Here is a 25,448-nt window from a genome sequence, read left to right as displayed (position 1 = left end):
AATGTTTTTACACCTCGATACAGGAAAATTTGAAAACTAAACTATAATCTGACCTGAATTCCCATCTTTCCACATGAAATTTAATTGTTCATATTAATAATTTAATAGTTTGTCATTTTTTTACTAGTATTTGCAGAATATTTATTATATTCTAAAATAGATATACCATTGTACAATATAATATAACGGGATCGTTGATGTCATTACTCTTTATATATATATATATATATATATATATATTGAGCGTAATCATGTAAATATTAGCAATTGCATATTATTTTTATTTATTTATTTTTCTTCTTATAAAGAATGTACTTGTAGTTATTTAAAAATCTAATTCTTAATTAAGTTATAAATTATACAAGAAATTCATAGCTGATATTGATTACATAATTTAAATTTAATTTTTGACAATTAAATTAAATATTCATAATAATATATTATATAATGATAAAGTATTTTATTTATTAGTATAAAATTTTTATATAAACTTTAAAGATATAAACCTTAATTTAAATTAAATGGTTAAAAGAGAAAAACTTCTACTAATTAACCGATTCTAATTTTATCATTCGCATTATATATAAATTTTAAGGAGTGTGCATATAATTTCACTTACGCGCACACACTCACACACACACACACACACTCACACTCACACTCACATACACACTCACACACGTACACACACATAAACACTCACACACACATATGCATACACACAAAGACTATTTCTTGATGATTATTAATACCGAATGTTGCATAAGATAACGCATACATATGTATATATATATATATATATATATATATATATGTATGTGTTTCAATATATACAAGAAATAAATGTAAATTGAAAATAGTGTACTAATTAATAATCTAAAAGCAAGTTAGGCAATTTATACTTATAGTGATTCGATTGCGTCATTTTGTAATAATATTTATAATAAATTTTGTTAAAATATTTTCTAAATATTATGAGTAAGACGCTGTTCTTTGATCACTGTGCACTAATGATATATTTTATTCATAATTTTTAAGATTAAGCGACTACTTATTTCATATAGTGTAAATATAATAAAATTTTAATCTATTCTTCTATTGATCGTAATTCTATGAAGTAAAAGAAAAATATCTAATCTAAAAGTCATTCCTAAAATTTATGATGCGTTATTAATTTAAAAACATAATCGATCTTTTAGCAGGACAAAGTCATTTTTCAATCTTACTTTTTCCAAGTTCATTATATTTCAAAAGTTTTTGCTGCAAATTAAACTTCGTGTCATTTTCCATTGTCAATTATTTTTGATTATTTTTCTTAATTAAATATGGGTTAAAAGAAAACAAACACTGTAATAATCACAAATTTAAATCAAATTTTTAATATCCAATAAAAATCATTCGTTAAGTTTACAAAATATCAGTATCATGTGATTGTTATGGTATGAGTGTGTCAAATTAAATATTGATAATGAAGTAAATCCCTTATCTCATTACGATAAATACCGACTAAGAGGAATTTTATATCTTTTCTATATTTATGAAATATCTATTCGAGATTCTTTGATTATTGCATATCAAATGTACATTGCGATTGTAGCTTTATTAACTTGTTGTTCTCAGTTTAAATTAAACATATTATTTCTGTCAACTTAATAGAAAGTCAATGAGTATAGACTTAATCAATGCCTATTTATAATACCTCGTTATCTTGTACAAACGAATAAAGCCTAAATTTTAATCGTTAATTTTTCAAAATGTCCTCGATAAAGATAATTTTGTAATAATATCACCGAGAGAAAAATATTAGCGTATATAAAGCTAAAGATAATTGAAAGATCTCTTTTAATTAAACGACGAAATTGAGATGATAAAATGAATTAATACGAGGACGAGGTAACGGAATTACTCGAAACCGTATTATAAAGTATGTTAATCCGACTTGGTAGTCGCATTAATTGCTAACGTACTTGTATTTTATTATGTTATTAATTTTTATAATACAGTGACGCAATATGTCGGTATGTTAGCCCTTCACCCTTCACTTATATTCCCCGATTTATTATGCAATTTGCCTTCAGCAGCAATCGTTACAACAATCGTCCACAGCCTTACTATTCATAACTAAAGACGAGAGATGCGAAGAAGACTTACCTAGTGAAGAGATGAGGTTGCCCCAAAGCTCGGCGGTCTGCCACGCGAGGAAGAAGAAGCCGAAGAATCGGACGACGATGGCATCGGCTGGCTCGTCGGTGAGCTTAGCGTAGACGCCCCCGACCTGGGTTAGGTAGGTTGCCTTGGCGGCCCACATGGGCGCGGCACCGAGTCCAAGGAGCACCCCTGCGGGAACGAGAGTGTAGAACCTCGGGTAGAACTGGGAGCCGATGTAGGGGGCGTAGCACAACATCGAGAGGCAGAGGGTCCATTTGACGGTGAGCCGCTTGATGAGGAAAGTTGGTACGAATATGCAGCTAAGCACGAGGGCCGCGTAAATCGCCGAGAGGGAAACCGTCCCAAGACCGTCGCTCGCGTTTATCGACGACTGAAGATTCGCCGTGCCCTGGAATGCGGTGAATTGCACCATGAAGGCCACGGAGACCGTGCCGATGTTCTTCAGGATGCGCCACTTCTCGCTGCGCGACAGCTTGAACTTCCGAGACTGTCCGTCCTCGTCGCTCGGCAACTGAAGCGGCTTGTACGGCTTGTGGGGCTCGGGTGGCAACCCGTCGGCCCCGTCGTCCTTGTAGCCCTTGTTCCGGTAGCCGGCATTGCTTACCGGGACCGTGTAGGCGCCGCTGTTGGGTGGACCGCCGCCACCGCTATTATCTGACACCATGCTGTTGGTCGGCTACCTACGCAACAGTGAACGCGACGATTCAATTAGAACGAAGAACAAAGAGTTCGTGGCCGAATATAAAGAGAATTTGGTTTATTGTTGACGAATGTTGGCGGGACAGTTTATGGTAAATGAAAATTCGTTGCTCGGGGTAGCATGCGTCTCGTGCAGATGTTCAATTAAAACTGAAGGATTTAGTTTTGACAGGGGATTATCGATGCTTCGACGTGAAAATGTAATATAAGTAAATTTTCAACGACACGTGCACAAGATATATTGACAGATATAATATACGCTTTGCGATAACAGAATTGCGTCCTGTTTACCAGAATTTTCTAACGCGGAGCTTCGGATTACTTTTCTTTTTTATCATACGAATTCAGAAGTATGGTAAATGGTGAAAAGATTAGAAATCGTTCGGCTAATTTCAGTACGTGAGTATAGCATTACCGTAAAATATTAAGGATAAAGGTATTATAATTGTAGTTTAGAGCTGCTGAAGAGTATATAATTAAAAGTGGACATATACATATTATATTTACGACTGCACATAAATCTGAATTTGTAAATAATGAGACATAATTGTCATAATCGTCATAATTGTTATGTAAATAATTAGAGGGGAATTAATTTTTAACATCATTTGCATATTGGTCAGTTAAATCTAATTTTAAATTTAAAAAGGAAAAAGAAAGAGCAAGTAAAATGTAAAAGGCTCAGATGCATGAGATAACATTCACGAGCTTTTTATACCAAATATATCTTTTTAATTGAAAAATGCTTCGATACTCTCCTGTAACTTTCTTTACATCAGCCAATAAAATTTTGTAGTGTGAATATATTGATGTACTAGGTAGAACGAGACTATATAAGTAAAAGAAAAATAATGTTGCATTCCGTGACAAAGGCCAAATTTCCATAGGAAATGCATTTCACTCTTGCCTCGGTAATAAAAAGCTATAGCTGCTCGTTCAAACTGTACTAGGAAAAATTGTAGAAGAAAGTCAAGAAGTATTTTTAGGGGTTAAAAGCATCAATCATATTAACCGCATTTAGTTTAGTATTGAGCGTATAAAATTATGTAATTACTTTAATTGTTTGGCTTTTAACATTGAGCTCAATTAATTGCTTGAATAATAGAAATGAAGAGAATTTTTATATAAAATATTGTGGAATTATACTATTTAAATTATCATGATAATGAAAATAATTTTACATCTTTGATAAATATATTTCATTCTCTATGATAAAAAATATTCGAAGTTTCGTTTATTCTTTCTTTTTAATAAACATGATTTTTATTATGTGTAATAAGTCATTAACCATCGAATTAAAAAGAAGTTTTGCGGTACATTGTATTATTATTATTATTCTTTCTTTCGTCGAAGATGTATAAATGTTATTCCAACAAGAATAATGTTATTCGAAGTACATGAGAAAGGTATATTAATAGACATAATAAAAAAAAATTATTTACTTTTATAGATCTTTATACTGTCTGAGACTAAAAATATTTCTTGCAGACTTTGATATCGAACATAAAAATAAAGTGAACTGTCCTCCAATTTTCTATTAAATCTAATGTACAAGTTTGCTATAATTTCATATTTTACAAATTTTTCGATATTCCTTAAATAAGAAGTGGACTTTCGGAATTTTTATAATAGGATTACCCCTACCTTTTGGCAAATAAAAAGTGGGATTAATTAATGAATGCTATATTTTATGATTTATTGAATTCGACCTTTTTGGCTACACGAACAGCTTTAATTTCATTTCAAAACCTGACATACGAACCCCGGACATACTCTGAAAAAGAGTTTTTCTCAGCAATAGATTGATTAAATTGTAAAGAAAATAATATAAAGCTACATCGTGATATAAGAGCTTGTTAAGTATAAGATATACGGGTATAAAAAATTCTTCTTTAAGTAGTTTGAAAATCCATATTCACGTAAAAACTATGATACTTAATGGCATTTTGGATGAATTATTGTTATTAAGTTAATTTTATAATTGATTAAGAAATATATTATCACCCTGGAGATAAATTCCATCAAAGAAAAGAGGTCAAAATTGTTTGTTAGGATAGGCGTATTGTTTTACCACAATAATGCCAGACATCAAATTTATTGACCCAACAGAAGCTGTCATAAGCTTAGACGGAAAGTACATTCCCACCAGATTCTCCTCCAGATCTAGAATCCCTCTGATTATTACTTATTGCTTGTACAAACAACGGAAGTTTTTGAAGGTGGAAGCATGTACCAAAAAGACGGCAAAATATATCGGGATGAAAAAACAGAAAAATATATTGGGCAGAACTAAGTAGCTGATAAAAAACAATTAGAAAATAATAAAATCAAATTTTTCTTATAAAACAAAATTAGCTCCTAATGGTATGGACTAAGAAATAAAGTTCAAGCAATCGAATCTCAAATTTTCCGACTGTAACTACAATTTGTAATAAGAATTTATTCAAAGTATTGAAGATTATAATTCTGAAGAAAAATCTGTCGTTTGAATTGCAAGAAATATATCTATATATATTTATTTATTATAATTTGAAAATACTATTTGAAATCTAATTGAAATATATTATTTTTAAGTATTTTAAAGTCTTATCTTTTGTAGATATAGAACTCCTGTAAAATAATGCTTTTATACAATCTACGGATGCATATGAAAAAGGGCTTTAAGACAAAAAGTCTTTTAAAGAATTTTATAAGTAGAAATACATATTTGTTTGAAAAATATGTTTTTCAAAGCAGTGAAAATTGTATAGTAATGAAATAATCCTTAGAATAACGCGGTAATGAGAAATACTCCATAGTGGCTTTTAAATTCTTATAAACTCAGACCGACGAATAAACTACAAAAGACTCGAATGCTGCTACGCACACCGGCTTATTTACGTAAATTTTACACGCCTATTAGGTTAGGTTGGCGCGCACTACCAGCAACGAGAAAAAAGAACATCCCGACGCCGAATGATGCGATGCAATGAGAGCGACGAAATTTTTAGAAAAATCGTCAAAAAAAAGTACTGACTAGAGAGCACTGGGTACGAGTCCACCGTCGACTACATCGTCGACCTACGTCGGTCAATACGAGGGGATCTCCAGCAATACCACGCCACGCTTCCCAAGGTGAGCGAGAAAATTGTAAAGGTAACAACAAGCCTCGCAATTAATCGTCTTTGTTGACCTGGCGATTCGCCCCCGCTGATTGTACGCGACCGAAGAGGCTATATTGAGGTACACGAGGATTTAACGCCTCTCTCTCTCTCTCTCTCTCTCTCTCTCTCTCTCTCTCCTCTTCCCTAGCTCATCAATCGTTACTTTAATAGTCAATATTCTCATTGTATGTGCTAGTTGAATATGTAAGTCAGGAATTCGTATATGCGTAATGTATTCGTATATGCGTAATGTATTCGTATATACGTAATGTATTCGTATATGCAATGGCGTTCGCATGGTTATATTGAAAATATTCAAATAATTGCAATTAATAATATTTGTGATCATTTATAATTATGGGAATAAAAAATTGGATAATTAGAATTTTATTTTAATAATCGATGTCGTTGTACAGAAATTTTGAAATTTTAAGAACAAATTTCGAATATTCCAACGATTTCGCTTGCTTATGTAAGCAAAAACATAAATAATATCAATGAAGCAAATATTCTCTCACATGAAAAGTGAAATTAACAAAATGACTGTTTTGCATATTTATCGTAATGGTTAATATTATAATTTTTCACTTACATTATTAAAATTATATTTCTTATAAATTACAAGAAATTGGAAATGCAATTATTTTCATCCTTTATAGCTTACTTTTAATTCAAATAGATATTGTTATAAATTCGATCCAAAAAATTCAAATACGTCTATCATACTCTACATTATCAATTGCAAACTCGCAAATATGTTGTCACGTAGGCGCACAAGCGCCCGCCCAACCATCCGTATATGTATAAATGTAAGTTTGTATTATGAAATTACATGGATCAAAGTATTAGAAGTAAATGTATTTTTAACGCCGGTCATTTATATAAGTTATGATATTATTATTCATTCCTTATATTTTAGAAAGACGTGCTTCCACTAAATCATTAAGCGTCTTAGTATTCAAATGTTGTGGTAGTACGACTGTCTTATTATTACAAGAAAAGATTTTAGTTACAGTGAAATATGATTGCATCTTGTATATGCATAATTAATTGATTGCCAATCAATTAAAGTTTTTTTTTTTTTTTTTAATTTCTATACGTAAAGATTACTTGAAGCTGCTTTACCCATTTCCTCGAATAAAACGCAATAACTGGCCTGAATTTTTTATAGAAAATATACCATCCATATTCGATTACACGTTATTTTATGTGTAGCAATATTTTCTAATGACATGACAGTTCAAACGAATAATGAAGATTGAGTCTAAAATTTATAAGCAAATATTCACATATACGAGGAGAGACTTTGCGACTTTGATTTTCTTGCATCAATAAGATAACGTTATGATAATGAAATGCATATATTGAAAGTTATCTTACCGCCACGACATTATGGCTTACCTATGAATTCAAAAAGACCGCTATCTCTATAATTAGTAGGCGAGCATTTGCGATATAACGTCAATACCAAAAGAAAATAAACAAAATCATTGGAGGCGACTTTCAAAATTCAGCTGAACTCTCGCGATTCTCAAGCGACAGCGGCGACGCCGCCAAATTACTCGCGTTTTTCAGTTGCGTTGGGTTTCAATCGGTTGCAACCGATTTCATTTGCATGGATTCCGATCGTCTTTAGTGCACAAGCGATGATTGTCGCCAATTGCCGATGAATAGGAGAGCGAGAGTCACTTAGTGACGCGCGGCGCGTTTAATTGATGCCGCGGGTCAACAAACCGGGAAATCTCGCTGCAATTATTGGAGTGTATGCGGCCTCATGGCTTTTTTCGCGCTCGTGAAAAACATTTCGCGTCGCTTGCAACAGCAATAACAGTAATAGCAGCAATAGCAGCAATAGCAGCAATAGCAGCAATAGCATCAATAGCAGCAACAACAACAACAACAACAACAACAACAACAACAACAACAACAACAACAACAACAACAACAACAACAACAACAACAACAACAACAACAACAACAACAACAACAACAACAACAACAACAACAACAACAACAACAACAACAACAACAACAACAACAACAACAACAACAACAACAACAACAACAACAACAACAACAACAACAACAACAACAACAACAACAACAACAACAACAACAACAACAACAACAACAACAACAACAACAACAACAACAACAACAACAACAACAACAACAACAACAACAACAACAACAACAACAACAACAACAACAACAACAACAACAACAACAACAACAACAACAACAACAACAACAACAACAACAACAACAACAACAACAACAACAACAACAACAACAACAACAACAACAACAACAACAACAACAACAACAACAACAACAACAACAACAACAACAACAACAACAACAACAACAACAACAACAACAACAACAACAACAACAACAACACGTAAATACTATGGACGATCGCAGCCTATCAATAAGCGCACCGATCGCGTGTTTAAGCCGATAACGGTATCAGGCGTCTGCTTGGCTAGTGTGATCGGCTATTGCTTACAGCGAAATTATTAATTACTAATTGTCAGTGATAGGAGCACTCGTTGCGGTAAACTCTGGAGTGCAATTATGAATAAATATGCCGAAGCATCGCGTACGAGCTGTGCAATGGTTGAACTTGCGAGCGAATAGGAGACGCTTGTTAGGCATCTATGTAATGGCTTAGCAATGCTTTATAATGACAGTGCCAGTCTGTTAGATAAATGCGGAAATCAATTAATTAATTAATCGATACAAGCGCAATTGATATATTCACGTTATTATTTTACCTATTGTTGGAGGAGCAATTTCGTGAGGTGACATTTTTTTTTCCTTTTTCTTTCTTTTTTTTACCAACAGTGAGAAATACTCGAGCTACTGGTAATGTCGTTAATTTTATCCAGTTCCAATATCGTTTTAAGCGACGCGTTACGTAAAAATTACGAAATTACGAAATATAATTATAAAATTAAATAGCTGTATCATGTAATTAAATTTTAATTTTCCTAAATTTATGTTCTACAGTGCGTTTTATTTTAATAACATATTTTATTGAATAAGAAGTTTTATCGTTGGTAAATGCAACTCATGAGCTGAGCTAATATTTTCATGACAATTTACAACTTTAGTTTGATATGAGACTGTTCATAACCTGCAAAAAAAACTTATAATCAACGCTTCTCCCTATTCATTCTAATATATTTAATGCATTAATGACATAATCAAATATACAATAATGTAATAAGCCTTATATTTTATTTTTACAAAATTTTGAATACTCGTAGTACAATGTTCCAAGCAATATGTGTCTGTATTCTCCAAAAACAAACTTTCTAATTGTTCCATATTTTTTATTAGAGCTTAAAAAAAAACTTTTAATAGAAGGTTTCAAAGTTTAATTAGAATTTTTTAAGTACTTAAACGAGCAACATACTAGTTAGTGCGTAAAGTCACGAAATTTTTTTTTTTTTTTCTTTTTTTTTTGGTCCAAAACAGCGCCTATTATATATAAAAATGAATCGCTACATAAACAAACGTCCTTATCTCGCTGATTTTTACGTAATAATTTTAAATTGGTGCGCGAGAAGGATATGAATTATTTTTGGATAAGAATTCAAACCAAATAATCAATAGATCGAGCCTTTCCAACCTGTCAGCTGCTTTCGTAAATTACGCTCGCCTAGCTTTACGAACATCTCCCGTAAGAAACGATCAAATGGCTAATTAATTAGCATCCTTCAGCGAATGCTCTTCAGTTCTTACAAACAATAAATCACTCCTGTAGAATGCGCTCCGTTCAGACGAGACGAATTACGTTCGTTATAATCCAGACTCAATCCCGGTACACCAAGACCCGTGTACTTCAGCACGGCAAATCGCTTTTAATACATGCGCGAGCATAAAGTAAAAAGAAAGGAAGAGAAAAGAAAAGTGAAAAAGATGGGGATGGGGGGGGGTATTGAGGGGAAGAAAAATTGGTTATTAAACTGACGTCCTTTCGTAACAGTGGGTAATATTTTCTCGTCAACGAGCTTCGAGAAGTGCGAAATAACAATTTTCCTTTCTCGCTGCCACCTGCTGACGTCACGTATCGTATCGACTTCGCCGAGCACTGAAACAATAAATACCCGAGCGCCTTACTCAAATGCACGCATGCTCGCATCGGGTCATTGTTTTGGAATCGGCACGCGTTCGCTACTCGTGCTTCCGCGATAACGATTGAGGAGCATTGAGATGCTCGGGAAGCTCTTTCTTTGTTCGTGTCTTCTTGCTTGACAAAAGATGCACCGGCGAGCAAATAAATGATTTGTAAGCGAGCCTCTATCGCTTCGACACTTGCTCTCGTGCTCGCGTCATTCCCATCATTTCAATCGACTCTTGGCATTTGATTTATATTCTTGCTGCCGCCACATATGGCTTGAAATAATTTTATTAAGGATAGGCATATCGAGTATACCGTCCATTCGATTTCTACAAAGGCACTCGAGTCAAAACGGAGAAGAATATGTTTTCTTATTTATCCTAATTTCGATTGCAAAGCGTACAAATATTAGAGGACAATGTGAACAAACTATTATTTCATAATAGTCGATCATTGTTGCAAATTCCCTAATATTATCGAATTATTTTTTTATGATTTACAAGAATATTAAATGAAATTTAATGAAATTTTTATGAAATAATAATATAATCAATCATTAGGCGTTATATAATGATGAATAAGGCTTTTTAGCAATTACATTTACAATTCTACTATTGTACAATGAATTATACGAAGCATCAAAATACTTAGTTGTTATGCTAATGTATATCGATGCCAATCAATGATTGTTTTTGTTTTTATGAAAAGCCTGTAGTAATGAAAAAATATATTGCTGATAGTACATAGCACAATAAATGTATGATGATAAATATTAATCGAGCATCAATAATAATTGTTTTTCTCTATTGCGATAATCACTTGATTAATTTTAGTTTTGAAAATCGAAGAGTTTCAGTTGTGAAGCGTAATCAAAACATACTTTTTATAACGTTTTTACTTAACGTTTACATGTTGCAATTATTGAAAAAAATATAATGTTCTATGATATGTGTATAAATTTGCATGCCCAACAATATGTTGGGTGTATAAAAAAATGTATAGAAAAATGTTTAAATAGAAATCTTAAAGAATTGTTGATACGATAAATTAAACTTCTATTTTATTTCTGTTTTTTATTTCTTTTTTTCTCTTCTTTTTTTTATTCATTCATTAATGTTTTACAAAATTGCGCTATTAACGTTATATGTATATATATAGATATATATATATATATATATCAAAATATTCAGCTTTAATTTGAGATTTCTACATGGTTTATTTAAAATGTGTCAAGGTATATTTGTACACAGGTTTCGAGCAATCACATGAAAACTATTGCGTAAAGAGATAAATCATTAAGTCTGATTCTATTGAAAGCAGATTTTACAATCACTATAAATAAATTACAGAGTAAATAATATGAAAATCATAAAAAGTATGATTTATAAATTAAACACCAACATATTTTTCACCTTTTATATTATAATAAAATTTATTATATATTTATATGTTTTGATTGACTCTGTAATAAAAAAAACTAGCCGATTTATTCTCTATCTAAAAAGATTCAACAAAAAGTTAAAAGTATTACTATTTTAATTAACGATACTAGAATCCTTTAACATGAACACATAAAGGATACGTACATCTACAATCTACTTGTCGGTAGATTTATATTTTTAAAATTAAATCTATATTATTATACACATAAATGAAGAATTATTTTAATAATAATAATGAATTATTTATTAAATATTTATTAATTAAAATACGTGATTTTTATCAGATGATAAAATATTACTATTACAAAAAAAATATATACATTCGGATTACATTAAGTATAATGAAATTAATTGTGAGAGCTTCTTTAATGTTTATAATAACGTATTCCTTAATAATTAAAGTTTTGTTTTTTAAACATTGGTATACGTATAGTAAAAGTTAAAAAGAAACATTCAAAGGAGAGCCCGTTAAAACATTAAAGTGTCAATATAAAAATGTTAATTTTTTAAATGTACACATACAAAATGCACTTATAAAATGAAAATACAATATTTTCTTAAATTAATTTCTTTCTTGTTTTTATGCCGATATGATATATTTAAGAAATTTAAATATTCACATGATATGGTATTAAAATCTATTGCGATTAAAGCTTCATATATCATTGAAGAAATATATCGACACATCCAATTAGATAAATTGTATGGATAATTCCAATTTATAACAGATGTGGTTAAGCGCATTTTTTGACATAATTATCTTTTGATTAATTAATAAATTGATTATATATAGTTTGGCACGCCAAAATATCGTGCTGTTTTCTAAAACAACTAATCAACGGCTTTTAACAGCTATGATAAAATTTCAACGATAATAACGGATTTTAACGATTGTTAAATGCAATAATGTGACGTTGAATAAATTTCGAACGAATTCTAATAAGCGATAGAATTAGAATAAGCCCGATATTATTTTATCTTAAAAGCTTAAGTCATCATTATAAATTAGTTTTTTTTTTTTGCATTGTCGAAATTTGTCATTGTAATAATCATGTGATAATAATTATTGCATCAACAAATGCATAAAGGAATAATAGAAATAATTTTCTAGGCAAAATTAGAATGTCAGTTAATAGATATTTTGAAATATAGATTTTCAAAAATTGTAATTGTTTCTTTCTTTAATTCAAGCCAAAGAAACGTTAATTTTTTTCTCTTCTATCTCTCTATCGTTAACGCCGCGTTCATCCGTTAAGAGAATGTAAAGCGAATTCTTAGAGCTGCAGTTAATGAAACGGGGTAAAAAAGGAGGGTATCCTGTGCGCTAAAATTTTAAGGAGCTTTCCGCGAGGCTGCAAAACAAAATAAATGCTAATGGCTGCTGCTCCGACGAGTAGGGCGACAGAGCTCAAAGCAACGGGGTCTCGGCAAAACATAATCGCGCCTCTTGAGAATCGCAGTGCGACGTTTGCCGAGCGAAGGAAAAACTTCCTCGTTCCTTTTCCAGTTGAAATTGGCGTTTGGTACACTCAGCTGTCGGAGCTATTTAAGAGCGAGTCTATGCTAATCATGGCTCACCCATGAGGACGATTAATTAGGTTTTCCAAGGTCTCTCTCCACGCGAGGCTGGACTCCCGCTGCAAGCGCCGGAACGTCGCTTTCTTTTCATTCGACACTCATTTGTGTTTAAGCATCAAATCGCATTGATAAAGTTTCGGGAGGAAATTAAAAAGCCTTCCGAAAGGCTGCGAAAAATGTGTCAGGCTAGGCGTTAAAAGTTTCAAGTCCCACAAACTTTGATGATATTTTTGCAAATTTCGCCTTATACCTGTTTATGGTTACTGCTAAAGTTGGATAAATATTCGAAAGTAAGGTAAATGATGAGAGTTGAAAAAGCCCATTCGCCATTATCAGGCACAATGATTGTACTTATTCGACGCTCCGTTATTGGAAGAAAGGAAAAAAAAGAAGAAGAAAAAGAAAAGGAAAAAGCAAAAGAAAAAAGAAAAACGTCTCTTCGGAGTAGGATTGTCCTACTACTGTGGCTTATACAGCTACTATATTATTATAAAAGCGCTCGATCGAGAAAACGGCAATTGCAGATAACGCGCATGCATAAAAAGAACTGCAGCCGAAGTGATGGAAATAGCTTGAGCGAGAATAATTTTCCATCTACGGGTAAATAGTATCGGCAGGTACGTATCGAAAGTATGCAAATGCTGCGCACAAATAATTCGGTACTACTAGAATAATGGTTAAATCATAGCAGCAATCGCTCGTAAGTTTTATTCGTCCGTTTATCTCACCCGGAACACGAAACGAGCAAAAATTAAGACAACGAAGAAAAAAGAGGAAAGAGAAAAAAATGAAGAAGAAATATATTATATGTAATGAATGGCCGTATCTTCGGTCCTTAATTGCGTCCCCATGAAACATTCGAATTTGCGTTCGAAGCCGTAAAGCGCTCTTTGAGAACCCTCTGTGTGCCTTGCTACGGCCCTCTCTTTCACTCAGCCGCATGCATAATGAGCGAGAGAGTATAGAAAGAGAGAGAGAGAGAGAGAGAGAGAGAGAGAGAGAGATATTGGGAGAAGGAGGGGCTCTTCGTATTTATGTATTAGGTTGGCATCGCTGCGTGTGCCTCCTCGTGTCGACCTCGAGTCGTGACTTGGGCACGTACGTGTGGCCGCTTGTAAATCCGCTTCGCCGACGATGTAATATCGACGCGAGACGTGCGTGACCCACCGCAAAAACTTGGCGCACGCACTTATATGTCCGCGTAGACAAATGTGCGCGATGAGTGTCGTTAATTTAACAAAGGTGTTCATCATCTGGTTATGTAAAGGTAAGTTCGGTTAATGGTCGATAGACTCGCTCATCTTTCGGCTCGAAATTTATGAGAAGCAGGGAATTCGATACGTAACGTAACACGACTTGGTAATGAGACTAGCAATGACAGGCACTTGAATTTCGAGTAATTCTAGATATCTTTTTTATGTCACAGCTCATTATATACTATTGCAATTTAATACGAACTTTTTAATAACGCAACAAAGTAATTATTAACAAGAGACTATCTAAGGACTTATGAGCGTTATTACTTCTTTTTGGATATTATTTTGTGAAATTTAAAAATTTTTTAATTAATTATCGCTCAAAGGGTTTATTTACGATTTGCGTGCTCTGTACGATTCGTGAAATCAAAAATGACGTTTATCGTTTTATTTGCAATAGTTTAATGGAAGTATATTGACGTAAAAGCAATAAGAAACTTTAAATTAAATTCATAGATAAGGAGATTGTTAGATTGTAAATTGTCCAATGGGTTTATTTATTTCATAGATTCGTATATCATTCCAAATTCGACATTTCTCATCACATATCGACTCGCTGATGTTTAATTTTTCAAAATCAATTAATCTAAAATAGTTGAATCTGTAAATCGTCTTATAGGAATAACGTGTTTTAAGTCAAGTAAATTCGCCGTTTCAAGTAAATCGTCTTGTGATTCTTAACTAATTTTGAAAACTGATTTAATACTCTGATAACGTATTAAACATTATGATAAGGAAAAAACTAACGCCGACAACAATTTTTCATAAATAAATTGTAAAACGATATTTTCTATTGAAAAGAAATGTTTGTTTAAGATAATCTGATATATTGTTGTGAACCGGTAATGTAAAATCAATAAAAAAGGCGTTAATTACTTTAGACTTGGTGTAATATACGAGTAAACCCAATGCATTTTCAAGAAGATAAGGAGTTCTTACGATGGGTATACAAATTCAAGAACGATTTATTAAAGTTTTACGTTTTTAAAAAAATTCAATAATTAGTATTTTCAATAAAACTTTTATTTTAAATCACAATAACAAAATCGAGATTGATTAATTTTAACCGACAAATTATTAAATGTAATGCGACATTAAGCTTTAATTTAAATAATGATTACTTTGAATTTTTTTTCTTTCAATACAAAATACTAATGCGAATATTTCAGGTTAATGGAAATCGTAATCTAACGGAAGTTTTTTGTTTTCAATTAGCCTTCATAGGTCAGCGATTATATGATCGTCATGTGTAATTTTGTAGTAATCATCAGACAAAATTGGTTGTGAAAGACTGAATTAATATTTTCGGTTATTACTTCGAAGCTGATTCTACGAACACAAATCATAATATTGAAGACATTAAATAATAATGTGTTTCTTTATTTGGAGCTTATATTAATTTATTTGTAATTTTTATTATAATGTTCGTTTTAATAAACAAATCAATGGATTTGATAAGACCTGGTTCTACATTAATTATAACTAAGGGCTTTTATTTTTAGTTTAATCCTTATATACATAAATTTAATAAAGTAATAATAGAAACTAAATAAATCTGCTATTATTTTTTTCTATGACTAAACTCGTTCGGATTATGACGCATTTAAAAAATAGGCTTCAACTTAAAATAAATGCATAAAATTCTTGAAGTTGTGGTTAAATTAAAATTACGTTATGACAATTTTTAATGATAAGGGATAAGTTTCGCAATTTTGTATGCATTAAAATGATTCTATATAATAAGTATCTTTTATTTCAATTGTCATCATTTCTTAATGAAAAGAAATAAAAAAAATTATGGAAGTTAAGAAAAATCTCGTTACAAGTTATTCATGCGAAAATGTAAATTATTATGATATAATCATTAATTGACATGGTTAGTCAAAATTCACGTTCATAAATATAATATTAAAAGTTGAAGAGATGCTTCGTTTCAGACAAATAATCATTTATAATTTTATGAATAGATCGACAATAATTGTTGTTTTTATTCATAAATCTTACAAACATTGAAAAATTTTTAACCCTAAATTATGTTGGCTCAAGTATGATGAATTGGAGCACCCGTTTTTACAAATTTTATCCGAATTACCAATTTTTTACGATCATTTAATTTAAAAGGGCAATTTAATTTTTTATGGATCTTTTGTAAAAAAATATTATAATGATAATACAGAATAGTATTGTAAATATAAAATATTTTTCATATTTAAGTACATTATACGTGTATCATACAAATAATTCAGTAAACGGAAACAATTTACAAATTCAAGTTCATTACAAGCATTAACTGATTTTCTATTTATGTCTAAAGAAATCCAAAAACATCAAGCACCAACGTAGAAGCATACTTACCAAAAAGTAGGTTATTACGGAAAAACAAAGGAATAATCAGCACGCATGAATAAATCACTCGGTATAGAAAGAGAAAAAAAAACACAGAAACTCTAGTTGCGCAAGTATATTCGTAATATGAAGTTGTTGATAATGGGCGTAGATAGTATTCTCGCGAAAGAAAAATAAGAAGAAGAAGAAGAAGAAGAAGAAGAAGAAGAAGAAGTATAAAGTGGAGAAGCAGAAGGAGAAAACTCTTGAAAGATACCAAGTACAGGAATGACTTTCCAGCTCGTTCAAAAGGAAAGTCAGCGTCGCGCGAAATCTTAATCCCTCTACCGTATTAATAGACTGGACAACAAAAAGTCCCGCAAAACGTCATTTGAGATAACATTTCCTAGTTTCAAATTCATCCAATAATTTTATCTACATTTTAGTATTCGATAAAATTAATATAACATTGACGTATACTCATATACATATATATACTAATTTCCATTAAAAAAAAATCTTTTTTTATCAATAAAATTTTATCCACATCTTGCATTTGATTATTTCATATCATTTTTTCTGGCATATTAGAATTTCATATTACATGAGAATCGTTGAAATTAGAAATACATCTTCGATACTTCACGACTATTGATACAAAGTTAGTAATAATTGTTAACAATAAAAAACATTATAGCAACATGATAATTATAATATATGTTATAATATGACATCTAACAAATTTACTTTAATTGAAGATTAAAAATATACTTTCTTTTATATACATAGCGATAAATTCAAGTATTAACAAATCAAAATTCTACTATTCTATTTTTATGACATAAATTATGTATAAACAATTTGCGTATAAACAACTGCGTAAAAATATTCTAATTCAATTTTAATATTGTTTTTAATTAGATCGGTTGCTTTCACATATTTTAATTTTAATGTCGATCATAAATATGTAAGCTCATTCATGTTATTTTTTGCATATTTATTTTTACTACTTAAAGATATAAACATATACTACTTCAATATAATTACTTGTGTCAATAAAGAATCATGAATATAAAGAATATAGAAAATTACATAAGATAGGGAAGCTTTAAATTTAATAATATAATGAAGCAAAGCAAATTAAAATAGATAGTGGTAAAAATGGGAAATAAGTGGCTATGAATTAACAATAATTTAAATGAGAAAATAATATTCAATAAAAGAAGTAAATATATTTAATGTTTTAATTGTATTCGGTTTGAATAGTTCATCAATTTCAATTTGTTAGTTGGGCAAACTTTCATTAAAAATAATTGAAGACTATTAATTTAAATACCAATAGTAAGCAAATTATAAAAAGAAGTGGAATTTGGAATGCATAATGGAATAAAACCTTACTTACAATTAATATATTTTAAATATAATTATATAAGAATACTTTGAAATAATACAATGATTTGAGAAAAGTAAGCATTCGTCATTGTTATGTAACCATAGTTTTAAATAGTAAACTTCCAATCATATATAATTATTTATTTAACATCTTTGAAATCAAATAAATGATAAACACTCGCTAGAAACGATAAAATGGCATTGCATGAAAAAATTGAAACTAACTACGCAATAATAACTTGTATCCCAAACAAATTAATAGTAAGTTATGCTTGGGTTTGATAAATAAATGTCGATTTAGTTACTTCAAATTTCAATTTAAATGTAGTGAAAATTTAGTAAGAAAAAATATTCTTATTCCGTATAATCATTGATTAAAAAAATATTTTACGTTCCATGCTTAAAAAATTTGCCAACCGATGCAGTCATTTTTATTTGTAAAATTCATTGGATATTAAATATTCATTCGCCTTACATATTCTGACAATTTCATAATAAATTTTTGTTACTTTATACATCGGGGTATTATACGTTTGAACATGTAATAAATAAATAAGGACTTGACCCATCATTATCACAATTAAATAAAGTGAATGGAGCTAGTGAATTCATAAGATATTCCCTAAAGTTTTGTTGCTATAATCGATAAGAGAGAGAGAGAGAGAGAGAGAGAGAGAGAGAGAGAGAGTACGCAAGCATTTTTCGGCTTTCGTCCTCAAACAAGCCCAATTCCAATTGCAGCGTGGGTCTACATAATTCCTTAATTACAAACAGCGTTACCGTGGCCACACTCCCAGCATCGGCTGATTTACTCTTAATGATTTTGAAAGTGTGTCGTCAGAGAAGAAAATTGGATCGCGCTGCGGGGATCCAATATACTTCAGGAAATATACAGGAAACATAAAGTTGCTTTACGCGAAGTGGATTTCTTCAACAGAGCTGAACACGGCAACTGGGTTAAGGCAAAGACGCACTGTTGCTGTTATACTAAAAACTGATTGTTTGGGTTGCGGTTGTAGTTTGGCGACTATGATCTAGAAAATTGCTGTCTCCTTGTTATTTTTATTTTATCGTTTTATTAATACATTTTTACTTACTTTTCTAAAAAAAACTACAACTCATTTAGACGTTTTCTTTCTTCGGCAAATTATTTTAATTAAGCGTGATGACAAATTTCTAACCTTCTATTACGTGATATAAATAAAATTACTCTAAAAATATTTATCTTTATAAACTATAATTATTTTCTTATCTATACAAACTATATGAACTTCGTATACATAGTTGCATAAACTACAATAATAAATAAACAGTAGCTTTTAAATGTAAAATATTATATTTATGTTTATGTAAATAAATTAGATTTATATACTATTTCATATTGTTACAATAATCTATCAAAATTTTAACAATTTACGGATACATTTTTTTTTTATAAAGAGTTTCTTTATAAACAACGAAACGTTATTTGTTCTCTATGTAAAGCAATAAAAAAAGTGCTTTTTTCAATAAAAATAAATGATACTAATGTATATTTGTGTTTGATTATATATTTTATCCTGATTACTAAATATTTTATAATTTGAAGAAAAAATATCGAGTACTTAGGTATTTTCTTGTATGCGTAATATGATTTACCTATTATAATAATTATTTAGATAAAAAATTGGAATTTAGTTATGATACTTTTTGCGTTTTTAGCTAAATATTTTTTTTTTAATAAAATCAACAAATACATAGTTTATTTCGTAACGTTGTTAATATTAGAATATATACAAAAATTGTAATGACTATTAAAATAATTTTTATTATATTGCAAAATAAATCAATCGTTTAAATTCGATCGAATTGTTGAATGTTTAATTAATAGGCTAAAATATTCCATTCATACATAATACTATTGAAAATTATAGTAAAAAATATTACTATGTACATTACAGATAAAGTGTTTGGGTGCGTGTCATTTAGGTAGTCCATTGTGATCCGTCAAAAATTCGAAAATTCTTTTAATCAATTAAAATCAATTGATCTTATTGTTCCATAATAGAAATAATGTATTAGGCATTTAAGATGAGTACCTTGAATTAAAAATGTACATCTTTTAATGAAGCAATTTCATTTACTCAAGGATATTGTAATACTAGCGATAATTATGCTGATGCTAACGGATATAAGCAAGAATTGTCAATTATAATGCTAAGTAGTGTGATTTAACGTATATTGATACTGTATTATTTCAGATATATAAGATTACTGCAGCGTAACAAATATAAATTTTAAGACTCTGACGTAAACAACAAAGGTAAGTATTTAAAAAAGTAGTATCATTCTCTGTTACTTAATTTTTGTATTATCAATTTAAACTATAATTCATGTATATCTGATTACACATACATAAATAGTAATCAAATCAGTATGCTTGATTGTGAATTTATTTCATTTTCCAAATTTTTAAAAGTAATGTTAAATAAATATGATGCTATATAGAGATTTTTTTTCCAATAAAAATGACTCTATATTTTGAACTAAAATATTATATATAATAGTAAGAGACAATTGTAGAAAGATCAGGAAAAACATATTCAACTACAATATTTTTGTTTGGTAAGAATAGATTTATAAAAATTTTAACCCTGAAAATGCATAATAATTTTTCATTTTTCTGTATAATTTTTTTAAAAGAACTTAATAACAATTGACACACGATATACAATATAACAATTAATATTAATCAATAATGCAATATTAATATGAGAAAATATCTCTCTGTTTATACCTACTTATATTAACAGCCATGACAATATAGATGATAATTTCAAAACATCTTGTCAATTACGGTGATATTGTTTTGTATCATTATTGTGTACTAATGTCTATATGTTTTCGCTCGTAAAGAAAAACAAACAATTAAAAAAATTGGATATATATCATAAATTTCGTTTTGAAAAATAAAGTTTATAAAATAATATAATATGTATGTTAGAAAGGAATGTTACTTTTTTTCGAATATACAAAACTCATATACATATACACACGCGCGTGTGGTACGTACATACGTACGTACGTATACACACGGTTACTCGCACGTACACATGCATTTTTCAATTTCGCATTTATAAACATATTTGTTCATTAATAATTCACGATTTCAACACTTCATCGATGCTCTAAATTACTTTTAAATATATAAAGGTATATCGATATTAGACAAAGTACGTATAAAAAAATTAACAAAATGCATCATTTTTATATACATACTGTAAGACTTTAAATGAAATGTAAATATATATTTTTTTAACTATTCTTGCAATTTATTTTTCGAGACTTTAAAAATTTAGTAATTACAAATTTCTGCTTGAAAAATCTTTTAAATAATTCAATATATACATCTATAGGACTGAGGAAAAAATTGATAGACTAGGGCCAGGAAGGAAGTATTAGTATAATTATATAAAATTATGTAAGATAATTGCATAATTTAGAACAATATTATAAAGTTTAAAAATTAAAAAAAAAATATTGCTTATGCTTTTAAATAATTTCAGATATAAATCTATAAAGTATTTAAATAATATTCTTTTAAATTTCAATGATCAATAACATAATAATGTCGGATAATTAAATTATTATTTTGATAATTATTTTATTATGTTAAGATTCTTAGAAAAAATTAATTAGTAAATCTCATAAGAATTTTAATTTCAATGTAATCTTAGCTGATGAGTATTAATATTCGAAGAATTGTTAAGTGAAAATTTTCCCTACTCTTAATATTTTTAATACACATCGAATAATAAAATAATGAATAACCTAATCAATGCTTTTCATACAGGAATTAGGATTTAATTTTTAAATTAATAATTTTAACCAATTATGTCTTGAAAAATCTCAAAAATGTCGTCGAATTATATTAATTAAAAATATGTATACATTAATTACGTAATATGTGACGTGTTATTGATATAAATTTCATAAATACCTAATGATTTATATAATAAACAAGAGTGTTATATTAACATTGATGATAATATTAATAATTGTAATTATAATCATTTAATATAAAAATTTAATATATATTATAAATGTAAACATACAATAACTAAAAGTAGCCAAGTCAATCGAATTTGAAAATATAAATATAATATACATACATGCATAAACATATAAATTTACCTTGATTTAATTGCATTTATTTACTATTGTCTGTTCTATTTATAATAAATATGATATATGAAGATTAATTTGTTCCTTCGTTATAAAAGCCTAAAACTATATGAATACCCTTATAAACAAGTGGATGTTGGTTATTGGTAATAACTTAAAAATAACTAACGAATATTATTTGCAAATCGCTGAAATCGTACGTAATAATGGTTGCATTTAAAATTTTAACTGTTTATCAAAATACAATATTCGATTAATATACGAACAGCAGGGTAAAATAAATTGAGATAAAACAAGAAATTACAGGGGTATCAAGATAGCCCCTTAATAAATAAAACAGATGCTTGACTTTGTACGTGACATGCGGCCCAACGAGACCTTCCACTAACAAACGAAGCTCCACCGCAATGGCGAAAAACCTGTCGGTTCCCAGGCTCACGTATGTTTAGTCCGAGAAAAGCATGAATGCTACGTGCAGGCCGTTTAGACGCCGATTTATTCCAAAATGCCGGAGCGGAAGTCGGTGAAATATGGCTAATTGTCGGGCTGACTAATCGTCGACCACCAAACTCGGAGCAAGTGCGCGATATAAAGAGGGGAGGTCGGTGGAGGAGAAAATGAGTATGCAGGTAACGAGTCATACGCGCGCGAACGTATAACATTGACGTCAGTCAGGTGGAGCGCATTATTATTGTATTGTGTAGGAGCTGTGTTTAAAGATAACACAGCCAAAGAGATGCAGCGAGTGACTTGTCCGTCATTTTTCTAAAGTGGGACTTGCGAGGATTGAAATTGAATCCGAACGGTGAATTGAAGACGATGTGGGAAGGCCAATTAAAATGTGGAAGGCTGATGATGTCTAGTGGATGTGTTACGCCAACAGGAAGATCAAAATTTTCGCTTTGCTCTGCGTATTTTTATATTTATTGCGGCAAATTTAATTTAAGCTAATGACTTAACTCGATAAGTTAATAAGTTGATAATACGCTCGTTTCTTATTTCGCCTTCTACTCGCCCACTACATTTAATATTGGCATATTAAATTCTCGTTTGATATAATTAACGATAATCAATTTAAGGACATGGCAATGAAATTCGCTGATAAGCATTAAGTATAGAAACGAATTATAAATGGCGGCTACCATGCTCTTAGAGATTACAATTTTCGCGTAAAATGTTACACAATTTTTGTTTTCAACTCCTTCGACGTTCTTATCATAATCTGTATTGTTACTGCATGTGACAGTGCACAATTTAATCCTCCGAAAATTAGTAATCGAGAGAGGCACTTTGGAGATTCATTGATTACTTTATAAAACAATTTAAGGTTAAATTAAAAAAAAGTACAAGAATTTTTGTCGCGATAATTTTTTCATAAATTCTCGCTAAAAGGCCGCTGACTTACTTCTACGGAAAATGTTAGTATGCCAATTCTTATATATAACAATTTCTGCAAATCAAATATGCAACACTGTCACTTTTATGCGACATCGTTCAGCCACGAAAAATCGATATATGTATATATATATATATATATATATATATCCTTTGCGAGGAGAGATTGACGAGACGCACGTTTAATGGAGCAAAGAGGGGAAGATAGATAAATATGGAAAGGAAAAGAGGCAGTTTGGGAGGTCGAGGTGAAAGAGGAGGAAGAGGGAAGTGCAAAAGCGCGTCGCTCTTTCGTTTTTTACGATGGAAAAGTAGACAGGAAAAAACGTGCGCATGCTTGGATGCTGGCCAAGCGTAAGGAGCGAGGGTTGGAGTTTTTGTTGAGGAATTAAAATTGATTTTCGTTTGCTCTCTCGTGTATCACTCCAAAGACGTGATGCATAATTATGAGAAAACGAAACGGATCATTGAAGATAAAAGATATTTGTTATTTGAGCATGAGTGCAGAAGGCTCGTTGTTTGCAGAAGAAAAGTAACGTGATTAGATATTCGGGAACTTGCACCTCTTTATATTAAACACATTAGAATGATTCATTGATAATTCTCATTGAAATAGTGGAGTTAATGACATTTTTTTTTCATTTTTTTTCTTTGGTTTTTCCTTTTTTTTTCTTTGCACTTATATATTCAACGCAGCAATTGAAGAATTAAATTAAAAAAATTATATTGTCAAAAGTAAGTTTATAGTTTAATAGAGACGAAATACACAGTATCAATTACAAAAGATCCTCTATAAAATGATTACATTTTGTGTAGGTAAGTTAACTTTTCCTTTCCTTTTTCTATTTTTCATTTTTTTTTTCTTTTTTTTTCTTTTTTTTTTTACAATTCTTATTATTATACTATAAATTGAAAATTCCATTTAAAGTTCCATAAATTTAACGGTGAATTGAAAGTATGAAAAAAAATCTTTGTTGTTTTAGCTTTAAAAAGAGCTTAAAATATAAGTAAAAAATATATATCCTGTTATTTTAATGAGATTACAAGGTAAAGCTATGTAAAGCTTTAAATATGCAAAGCTCAACGGATTATATACTTTAAAACATTAATTCTATTTCGTTTTAATTATTAATTCGCTATTGTTATTATCGCCATTATAATTAAATTTACGATTACAACCGTGGCTAATCATTGATATAAATTATAAATAAAATCATCTAGATATTATTGTTTATTTAAAATGTAAGGTTTTTAATGCCAAAAGTGCCTTTGATATTTAACTATTAAAAAGCCACCGGCATTTTATTATAAATACAGAGCCATAAATGCCATCGACCGGCAACATTTAACGTGGAGTGCTTCTACTCGTAATATCGATTAATGACACGTCGAAAAGTGAAAGATATTCGATAATTGAGTAGTTATTACGACCGTCACACACACACACACACACACACACACACACACGCGCGCGCGCGCGCGCGCGTTTATCGTATTTCATATTCCATTAATTCATATACCTAAATAACACACAAAGTATTAAAAAATAATCATGGAATACAGGAGTATTCTGAGGAAACTGATAATTCTAATTGCACCAGAGGTAAGTAACGCAATGCTATAAGAAGCATAGAAATTGTAAAAACTTATTTTTTATAAGCTAAATGATAACATAATTATTATTTATATAAGTATAAATTACGATTATAAATTTTTCAAGTACTACTATGTGTTTATTGAGCTTCTACACAGT

At 30.1% G+C, this 25,448-nt stretch overlaps 1 protein-coding gene across 2 annotated transcripts in view; it reads right to left on the bottom strand.

Moving 5' to 3' along the window:
- Nucleotides 1-25,448, bottom strand: part of LOC105360170 (UNC93-like protein) — a 114,680-nt gene that overhangs the window by 68,228 nt on the left and 21,004 nt on the right. For both annotated transcript variants that reach the window (XM_011496986.1, XM_011496987.1), the window contains exon 2: nt 2,152-2,849. In XM_011496986.1, the coding sequence (XP_011495288.1) occupies nt 2,152-2,833 (682 nt within the window). In that variant the 5' untranslated portion in view covers nt 2,834-2,849. The remainder of the gene's footprint in view (nt 1-2,151; nt 2,850-25,448) is intronic.

The sequence above is a fragment of the Ceratosolen solmsi genome, unplaced genomic scaffold (genome assembly GCF_000503995.2).
Source record: "Ceratosolen solmsi marchali unplaced genomic scaffold, CerSol_1.0 scaffold13, whole genome shotgun sequence".
Taxonomy (NCBI): Eukaryota; Metazoa; Arthropoda; class Insecta; order Hymenoptera; family Agaonidae; genus Ceratosolen; species Ceratosolen solmsi.
Note: the sequence above shows the minus strand (reverse complement) of the source record. Positions and strands in the feature narration are given on the sequence as shown.